The sequence below is a fragment of the Oryzias melastigma genome, linkage group LG18, assembly GCF_002922805.2.
Source record: "Oryzias melastigma strain HK-1 linkage group LG18, ASM292280v2, whole genome shotgun sequence".
Taxonomy (NCBI): domain Eukaryota; kingdom Metazoa; phylum Chordata; class Actinopteri; order Beloniformes; family Adrianichthyidae; genus Oryzias; species Oryzias melastigma.
Genome location: NC_050529.1, coordinates 23,815,373 through 23,825,327, shown reverse-complemented (window position 1 = coordinate 23,825,327; position 9,955 = coordinate 23,815,373). Strand labels below are relative to the sequence as shown.

At 41.3% G+C, this 9,955-nt stretch overlaps 1 protein-coding gene across 3 annotated transcripts in view; it reads right to left on the bottom strand.

The window, feature by feature from the left end:
* The window catches only part of ank2b (ankyrin 2b, neuronal), a 203,536-nt gene that overhangs the window by 168,785 nt on the left and 24,796 nt on the right, over nt 1-9,955 (bottom strand). Inside the window, exon 1 of one of the 3 annotated variants that reach the window (XM_036216668.1) lies at nt 5,188-7,207. The exons of the other annotated variants lie outside the window; for them this stretch is intronic. Within the exon in view, the coding sequence (XP_036072561.1) occupies nt 5,188-5,316 (129 nt within the window). The 5' untranslated portion in view covers nt 5,317-7,207. Of the gene's footprint in view, nt 1-5,187; nt 7,208-9,955 lie in introns of those variants that run through there. 3 annotated transcript variants of the gene reach the window in all.

Genomic DNA, 9,955 nt, shown 5'->3' with positions numbered 1-9,955 from the left:
CCAAACTAGGATGTTACTTGTGAGCTGCTAGCACCCATTTTAGCACACAGTTCACAGTTCCCAGCCTGATTTCTCTCTATTAAAATGTGATTCCTGTCCTGTGATGATTCCTCTCCGTCCGATATTTTGTTGTCAAGGTTTTTAAAGTCGATTGTAAAACACTTATCTGTTTTTAACTTTTTAGCTGTGTTTTTATTGTTCCTAATGTGCGGCGCCTTGTTCAACCAAGGTCATTTTAAGGTGCCATATAAATCTAATATACTTAAACTTAAACTTAGTTCAATAGGTAAAACTTTTTCGTGGTTCTCTTTGATTTCCAAGAAAATTTTTGTCTGTTTAGTTGTTTTTATGAAACGTCTCATTGTTCACACACAGTTGTGCAAAAAAAGAAAATCAAGTCACATCCCTTGTGTCAACATGAAAAGCTTCTTCATTTAGCTGCTCTATCATTAAATATGTTGTCTGAGGCTGTTTAATCTGAGATGTACTTATTGGATATTGTTTCTGTTACATGTGACCTTGGGGGAGGAAACCCCCGTGATGTCTAATTGTGGAGCTGAATCTGAAGGCCATTTCAAATTTAAATTGTAATTATCTGTCCCTGAGCTAATGTCCATTGAACATTTCAATGTGTGCTCTGGTTGTCATGTAAAACAGACTTTGGAAATTAGTGGTCTTGTTTTTGCACCAGATCATCCAACTTATGTAAGAAGAAAAGAAAGGGACAGTGTCCCAGCTTAGTATGTATAATGCAAAGAACCAATACTACAATAAGGATCAGATAAAATGTGCACTTTTCCAGAAAAGTAAACATATTTTTTATCAATTTATCATCAATTTACATCAAATACACATTTTTCATGACTAATACTGAGTAGATTACTACAATAGAGTACTGGACAGCCGCAAAGAAAAAAAAAAAGAAAACAGACCAGATAGACAAGGGAGGGAAGGATTATGAGGCAATTTATGTAACAGTTCCACTAATTTCAATTACAGCTCTGGCACAAACTTTAGCCTAAGTCACGTGCAACCATACAGAGGTTGATGCATACAGGTGCTGTATTTTTTTTTTTTTAGTTGCCTGGGCCTATGGAGGTCATAGAGAGGGAATGCTGCATCTGCTTCACCATCACCACAGACATCTGCTCATGTTTGGATTGCCTCAACTTAAATCAACATATCAGTTCTGGACTTCTGGACTTGGTTTACTGCTGTGGAGTAACCCCTATTAACTGCTTCACTGATGAAATTCATGGAACTACTCGTTTTCTTGTGTCATTTAACGTCTCCATCACCATGTCTGTCGCTAAACCATCCCGCCTCATTTGTCTTCCAATGTCAAAAATATTAACATGAACACTCTTACCTCTGTCATATACAATAATCCTATCTCAGATATACCAAGCCCTGAGGAACTTGTCTCCTCTTATAACAACCTTCTTTCTGATTCTCTTCACTATCGTATTCCTGTTAAAACTCAATCTGTTTCCTTCACCAAATCTGCTGCCTGGTTCACCCCGAGCTCCATTAAATGAAAGCCAAAGGTCACCAGTTAGAGCTGCTCTATAGAATAACTGGGTTATCCAAACATAAAGAAATCTATGAATCACATATATTACAGAGTAAGGACATGGTTTCATGCACAAAAACAAACTACTTCGCTGAACCCATCTTTTCAAACAAAAGCAAATCTAAACAACTCCACCAGTCTCTCTCCTCATTTATTTTACAACGGAACTTGTAACTCCCTCTTCTCATTTTTAATCAAAATTCAGGTGATACATCAGCATCTCAGCTCCTCTCTCCATCCCTGACTTTCTCAACCATAAAACCCTCAACTATCTCCAACTCCTCCCGAACTCAGCTGCCCGCATCATCTCCAGAACCCCTTCCTTTGGTCATTTCACGCACATTTTCCAGCAGCTGCACTGACTACCAATAATCCCATCCATCCATCCATTTTCTTGACCGCTTCATCCCGTTCGGGGTCGCGGGGGTGCCGGAGCCTATCCCGGCCACTGATGGGCGAAGGCGGGGTACACCCTGGACAGGTCGCCAGTCCGTCGCAGGGCCTCAATCACACACCCAGTCACTCTCACATTCATACCTAGGGGCAATTTAGAGTCACCAATTAACCTATGAAGCATGTTTTTGGACGGTGGGAGGAAGCCGGAGTCCCCGGTGAAAACCCACGCATGCACGGGGAGAACATGCAAACTCCACACAGAAAGGTCCCAGCCGGGAGTCGAACCGGGGCCTTCTCGCTGTGAGGCGAGAGCGCTAACCACTTGCGCCACCGTGCAGCCCTTACCAATAATCCCCCACAATCAAATTCTAACTCCATAACCTGGCTCCTACCTACCAATAATCCCTCTGGTTCTCCTCAGTCCTCTTTTGTCCCACTTTCTGTTGCCCCAGCCCGACTTGTTACCATGAGGAGCAAAGCCTTCAACTAGTCGGCTCCTAAATTCTGGAATTCTCACCCTCCTAACCTTTGTTTCCTGTTTAAATCTGCTTTTTCCCTCTGATTTAACTGTTCACTTTTTGTCACCTGCTTTTTATTGTGCTTTTTTGCATATATTCTTGTGATTTTATTGATAATCCTGAACAGTGTTCTAGAGGTACTTTAAAATAAAATTGATTATAATCATCTTAAAAATGAGTGCTTGTGTGTTTTGCAGGTCCCTTGAGGCACGCATGGCCACCTCAACGTCACAGTTGTGCATGTGGTAAGTGTATTGGGAAATTATTGTTAGGATAATGGAAGTTGTATGGACATATAACATACGGTTGATGCTGTTGTGTGGTGCTCCTACACCACATTTTAGTTGTTAAGGTGTGAGAGCTGACTCCTTACTGACCATGCATGCGGCATTCATGCATGGAGTATGCACAAGCCTCAAGGGAACTGCAAAGAAGACTTGTGCTCACCTTGAAATGCCTCCCCTCCTTTCTATGACCCTCTTTGGGTCCCCACAACCCACAAACTCGCAGCAGTAATATAGGTCAACCTCTGTATGGGTGCATGATGTGACTGAGGCTTTAGTGGCAAGTTCTTTTATTTTTATTGTTTGTCCTATCCAGCAAATGAACGCACAAATAGAAGCTGAATGCCTGTTGTGATCCACATATTTTGCTTTTACAATTGTGGTTGTAAAAGTGTAATAAATAAGTGTGTTGAAACTGAACTTATTAATTTTTAGCTGCTTAGACAGACAGGACATGAGGGGAGACAGAAAGAGAGGGTGGTGTGTGGGGGAGGGCAAGTGAGGGTATCAAAGATAATACAAAGTCATGATATGAGATAAATGCCATAAGTAAACCATGGGTTGCCGCTCATGCACACACGTACATACACACACCATCTCACAATATTCACACAACTACTTACAAGTATCAAATATATCTATACAAATTTACAGTATTTATTTATAGAGTACTTATGTCACAAAAAGCACCAATATTTCCATGTGCACACAGACACAGACATACATAGGATTACATATCCAACATTCTCGAAGACAGCTCTAAAGAATCATTCACCATGCCCGTGTGTGTACAAAATGAGCGAGAAAGTGAGTTGGACTTTTAACTGAATGTGTATCTTGGATTATACCTGATTCCATTCAATGCTCCAGTGAAGCAAGTATTACTGGAGGGCGTGAACGTCTTTCTATACAAACTTTTGTCTTGATCAGAGTTTGTCTTCTGGTTTTACAACAAAACAAGATTCCTACAAGTTTTTTTCAGACTTTTTAAGACCTTTTTAAGGCCATGCACATCAAAGACTTAAGTTTAAATTCTTAGCTTGTTTACTGTTTTATTAACTATTTACCATTTTATTAATATTTTATGATCAAATCTGTAGCTTCTCATCTTGTTTTTTGTGATCTGTGCTGTGATGCTTTAGCACACTTATTTTTTTTTCTTCTTCTCTTAAACCAGTGGTTGGCGTATTGGTGTATAATGATCGATTCTCTGCTGTTTATTTCCATCATTTGATCAAAATAATTGTGGTACAAAAAAGTACATTTTTGACAAGAAATGTGAATCAAAGAAGTTTCCAACTGCACAATTTTTAAGGCTTGGAAAATCAAAACTCAAGACTTTTTAAAACCCCCCTGGAACCCTGAAAATAATCAATAAAACTAAGTTTTATCTTCTGCTCTAATTAATATCATAGTTAAGACTATGGCTTAATAAACATCTCCGCTCATTTTGCATATCACATTGACAGAAACTGTAACTACTGTTAGTGATCTACTCGGACCGTGTTGTCTGTCCAGCTAATCTGCTCCTTTTCCGTCATTTACCTCCTGTCACCACATAAAAGACTTTACAGTGCATGTCAGACACTTCTTATATGCTGAAGTAGTTTAAAATCTTAAACAGTAAAGACTATGTTGGGTCACTTTAACCGAAGCATTGCTAAAGAACAAATTCCAATAAACAATTGGGGTATTTTTTTTTATTATTTTAAAAGTTATTAAAGTGGAAAAAAAATGGAAAAAAGTCCTTCCCAGATTCCTCTGTAAAAAGGCAAAATGGAGCAAAGCCTTCATTAAAACTACTGAACATGAACAAAGTGTATATCTCTGCAGCTTCACCAATAAATGCACAGCTGGAGCTCTCAATTTTTTCAGGTGGAATCTGGTTGAAAGCAGATTGGTAACAAACTGACCTGCCTGGATGCATCCACAGATTTGTCTGTGGATCAACACCTACTGGAATTACTGATGCTGTCGGAAAAAAAACTAAAGATGTGCAGTGGAGGTGGGGGCCAGTGCTGACAGAGAAATGACTGATGAGGTTGTGTTAATACGGCAGAGAGGAGCAATCGCAATGATCATGAAACTAAACTCACAGTAAATTCTTCTGTGCGGTTTTATGGCTGATGTGATCAGAAGATTCATTTTGGAACACAGCCTGCCTCTTTAGATCTGATGCATTAGTCTTGAGGAGTCCTTCCACAAATCTTTTGCTTTCGATGTTCTCAGCTGCACATGGAAATGGAGGATGCAGTTGTGGATGTTAATCTTTGTCAGAACTCCGCTGCAGTGGTTGACTTATGGACCATGCAGATGATGATGGTGATGGTTGCGAGGATGAATGAGGGGGGTGGGTATTTACCACCAACACTTTGCTCACACAAAAGTGGGAAGGAGTTGATGGGAAATGCGGTACCTTCCGCCTGCGCTCGGCCCTTTCTCGGGAACGCCTCCTCCTTTCTCTGGCTTTCTCCAGAGCCTTCAAGTCCGGAGGTTGCTCCATCTCAGACCTGGCCTTCTTAATGTGAGCTGCAGCGTGAGCCATGGCTGCTCTTGAACAGCTCTTACAAAAGTAAGATTGAAGCTTTGAGCCTCCACCTTAGGTGATGCCTCCTTCCTCCAAGGACAAACAGTCTCAAATGGACAAGTGTGGGAAAAGAAGAGCACTGGTATCCTCAGTCCTCCAACCCTGCAGCTACGCACAGCCACAGCAACTTCATCTAAAGCAGGGCTGAAAAGGGAGGAGTCGTGGTCTAGTACACATCACTAAGAGGTAAACTAGACGACCTATAAAGACAGAGAAAGGCAGAGGAGAGTTCCACCCCTCCAACAGTTACGCTACAGAGGTATAAGCAGATGCTATGACAACCCAGCAAGCCTCTCTAAATACACCACTTCCCCACTGATCCAGGCGAAGGTGTGGGGGAGTGCATGAAGGAGGAGTTAGAGGTATGGGGGAGGAGATGCGGGAAGCGGAAGTATCTGCGTGTGTCCTTTAGTAAAAGAGCAAGGACGGCACCATTTGTGCTAAAATCAGAGGGGGATCTCAAGGGTTTGTATCTCTTTCAGCATCTATCTTCTTTGTTATAAAAAAATCAATACTGAAACAGAGGGAACATATCAGTGTTTGTTTCCTGTTATTTATTTATTTTTTTTTTCCTGGAAGATATTTTTGTCTTTGATGCACATGAATGCTAGTGTTTAAATACGCCAGCAAGTGACAGCCCTGGTTGTCCCTCTCTTTGTGTTTCTGCCAATACCAGTATGGCTGTCTCCTATTTGCAAGACTTCAAATTCTTTTTTTAAGATACATCCCAGCATCTCCCTAATCGATACATCACACTGAAAAGCTTTGAAAATGAAAACCAGCCAGACAAATGTCGGTGCATAAAGGTGCACCCGTGAGCCCACTCAACAACATTGTTATTCTGCAATAACTAATCATGCGTAAAGACTCATGATTTACACACATAAGGCTTCCTCTGCAGTGTTTTTAGCTGTCCATGGCCTCACCCCTTTTGTTTTTCCATGATGCAGTGCCACCTTGTGGTCTGATACAAAACTGATGGTCTACATATTGAATAATGACTGAAAATGCTTGCTGTATTTTTGTTGCCATACGGCTAATCCTGCACTTAATTAAGCAGACACAAATGAAACCAAAATCCCAATTACTTTTGGAGTTCTTATACTTAAGAATTAACAACTTGTAAAAAAAAAAAAAGTGAGAGAGAGAGAGACATAGTAATCTGCTAATCTAATATACTAGAATTATTTCAGTTTTCTGACATTTGTGATGAATCTGTCTGTGCCGCTTCATTTCTGGATAAAAACCACCCTGATGCTTCATGGAGTAGGGTTTAGACAGACATGGAGCTGAGAATTCTACTGTTTCTAGGTCTCAAAATATGGGTAAAGAAAGCAATATTCATGTTTCTTGTGTTTGAAGGCTAAACCATCAACTAACCAATTTGGGATTAACCTATTGTGTATAGGATTACTAAAGCAGGATGCATGTGGTCACTGATCTCCTCCAGAAATTCACTATTGGTCACAGAGACATAGATCAATAGGCTGAGGGGAAAAATGTTGCTGAAGTCTGATTAAAGAAAAGCTTTACTCTTACAATTACTCCTCAGAACTCAGAACTCCAACCCTTGTAGTAGCCTACCCCACCTGCAGGAGCTGCAAAGCCAAATGAAAAGTAAAGTTTGCTGTGTAAAGCTAAAGGGATATAACTGTAAACCCCCCATTCCTGGACAAAAGAAAAAGACCAAAATGCCACTTTATTGCTCGGTTTGCATGAACAAGTTGTCTGAATGAATAACAAACCCTTACATTTTAAAAGATTATTCCCAAACAAAACTATCAAACACTTTGGATCCAAATGCAGTATTTTTAAATTCATCATCAGTAGAAAAAAACAAAAACTTAGATCTAAACAAAAGTAAAATAAAGGTAAATTCACAGCAGATGTGTCAGCTCATGTTGACATCACCAGTTTCAATAAGAAGTCTGTGTAAACGTAATTCAATCCAAATTTCTGTCTTCTGTATCCAGAACTCTGGCATTCATGTTCAACGAACAAAACGGGGGTTCATTGATGGCTTGCTGGAAGTTCCAGTTTAAGTTGTTGACTGCTAAACCACAAAAACACTGAAATGTGGCGCAGCGCTAAGCATGTTTTTAAGTCAGTTTTAGGGCTCTATGAACAACAGTGTGGCACTTGAACATGTGTTGAAAGTTAAAACAGTTGAACTTAAAATGGAAAAAACACTCTCAAATTAAAAGTTATATAAGCATCTGCCAGATTTACAAGAGCATGTCAGTTTACCATGGTAGTCACTGCACTGCAGAGAAAAGAAGCACCGTCTATTTGGCCACACCTTAGTTTATGAAACATTAGCACATGCTATTATTAACAAATTACTCAAATAATCTTGGGAGTCAAAACCAGATTCTAAACTTATGCTTCACAGGAAGCAATCTTTTTAATTGCATAGTTCATCAAGTCCTTTCACATCAATCCCACATGTCTGACAGGCACAAGTAAACACAAACTGTGGGGGGTTGGGGACATGAAGAACCATGTGTGAACATGTAGGTATTTCTGGTGCATGTGTCTATGGTCCAGGGGGGAGAGATTTTAATTAATAACCTCTTGCAGAGCGGGTAAATGGCTGTGTTGTCTGGATTAAGCCATAAACGATCTCAGGTTGCCCCTGCAGATAACAACCAACGTCACATTGAGCTATTTACATGATCAAACCTTTACATTTGCCTGATGCCCCCCACAAGACAGTTAAATCAGTCTAAAGCTCATGTTACAAACAGAACAGTTGCATTATTGTAAATGTGTTTGTCGTTATATGACAATCAATTCTATTTACAGTCATTTTTATCATTAAAAGGAAAATAATTGTTCCCAGATTTTACTGGGTTAGATTAAGGCTTTACAATTTTGATGTGTTATGAATCTAATTTTCTTCTTGACTGGCAGAAATTGCAAAAGCACAAGAATGTATTTAATGTAAAGACACATATGAATACTTAGTCTAGTTAAACAATAAGGAACACTACCGCATAGAGGCTGTTTTCCATCCCTCATTGCCTGGCAACAAGAAGGGTGTGGGGCGTTGTCAGTGGTGACAGCAGAGGAAGACGGAACAAAGGCTCTCAGTGTGTTAGATAACCTCTTCCCCTGGGTTTCATTAGCTCAACTTCTTACCTAATGAGCTTTCGAGAAAACATTGGCACAAAAAACCACTGTCTGTGAAGCAAACAACGCCATAATCTGAGAACCTGCTCATATGTGCTGATAGTGGACACTGAATGGTGACAGACTATTACAGTGTGTAGACAGAGAGACTGAGGTGTGCTTGGGAAGGTTAATATCTCACCCCCCACATTAGTTGTCCTGATTCCTTTGAGGCCATAATGAGACCATCCATTGCTTCTCTTCTTAAGAAACAAAAATACATGTCTTTAATGTTTTACCCTGATGTCATATTAAATGATTGCCTGAAAATTTATGTCTGCACAAGACGCTAAAATCCTTGAACAGTAACGTATCGCTTCAGGTGTTGCCACAGCTAAACAGCTTTCCCTGATTTGCATGGGTGGTTTGGCAGAGAGTTTTATACCAGATGTCCTTTCCTGACACAACCCTGTATTTTAACAACACTGGGAGATTGAGTGATTGAGTTTACAGGATGTCTTTTGGAGCTTCTAAGAGTAAGCATCAACGATGTTAGGCGCATCGTTTGTCTTTCCTGCAAAATGCTCCAATGCAAAATGGATTTAAATTGTATTTGTCAACCTACATAGCAAACTTCGAAGGTAATTTGCTAAGGCTGATGTTATTCTCATTTATTTACGTGCGGCCAGCTCAAAAACTGATGGAAATTCCTGTTGCCAAAAGTTAACTATCTATTCTCAATGATCCCCACACAACCTCCACTAAAATGGTTTAAGCTTTAGACTCAGCCATATCCAGCTTTCTATGGACAATAAACCTGCAAGAATCAGCCTCAAAACTTTAAAGTAAAGATGTGGGGGCTTAGAATTGCCAAATTTCAACAATTATTTTATTGCCCTGTCTCGCTCCCCCCCGGGCTTCTTGCGGCGGGGGCAGGCGTATGTCTGGGGCATGGGACGGGTCTCCCTTGGGTGGCCCTGACTTGTTCCTGTGGTGGGGTGGGGTGGGGGGGATGTTCAGTACTGCTGGGTGGTGGCGGGTTGCTCGTCCGGGGTTGGGGGGCTCTCCGGGGGTAGGGCCTCGTGCTGGTCCTCCTGGTGCGGTGGAGGACCAGCGCACGCGGTGGCTTTGCTGGGGCCTGCAATCTATGTGCCCCTGTGCCTCCCCGCTCCTTGGCATGGGGGGCCGCTGCGGCAGGCTCACGTGCCCTGCTGTGGGTGCTTGGCGGGATTGCCCGATGGGCGAATTCCCTCGGCAGCCCTGTGGCGGGTGTTGGGGGGACCTACTGCTGCTTCGGCAGGGGGTCTTGGTGTGGGGATGACCGGGCACCTTCCCCTTTTGTACATGACATTATCATCCATGTTAGCAAAACATAAACACTCACCTGAGCACAGGTGTCAACTCCCGTTCACACTAATAGTATGCATCATAGAATGAAGCCTTTACATCTTCTTCTTCTTTTCCTTTTGGCTTTTCCCTTCAGGGG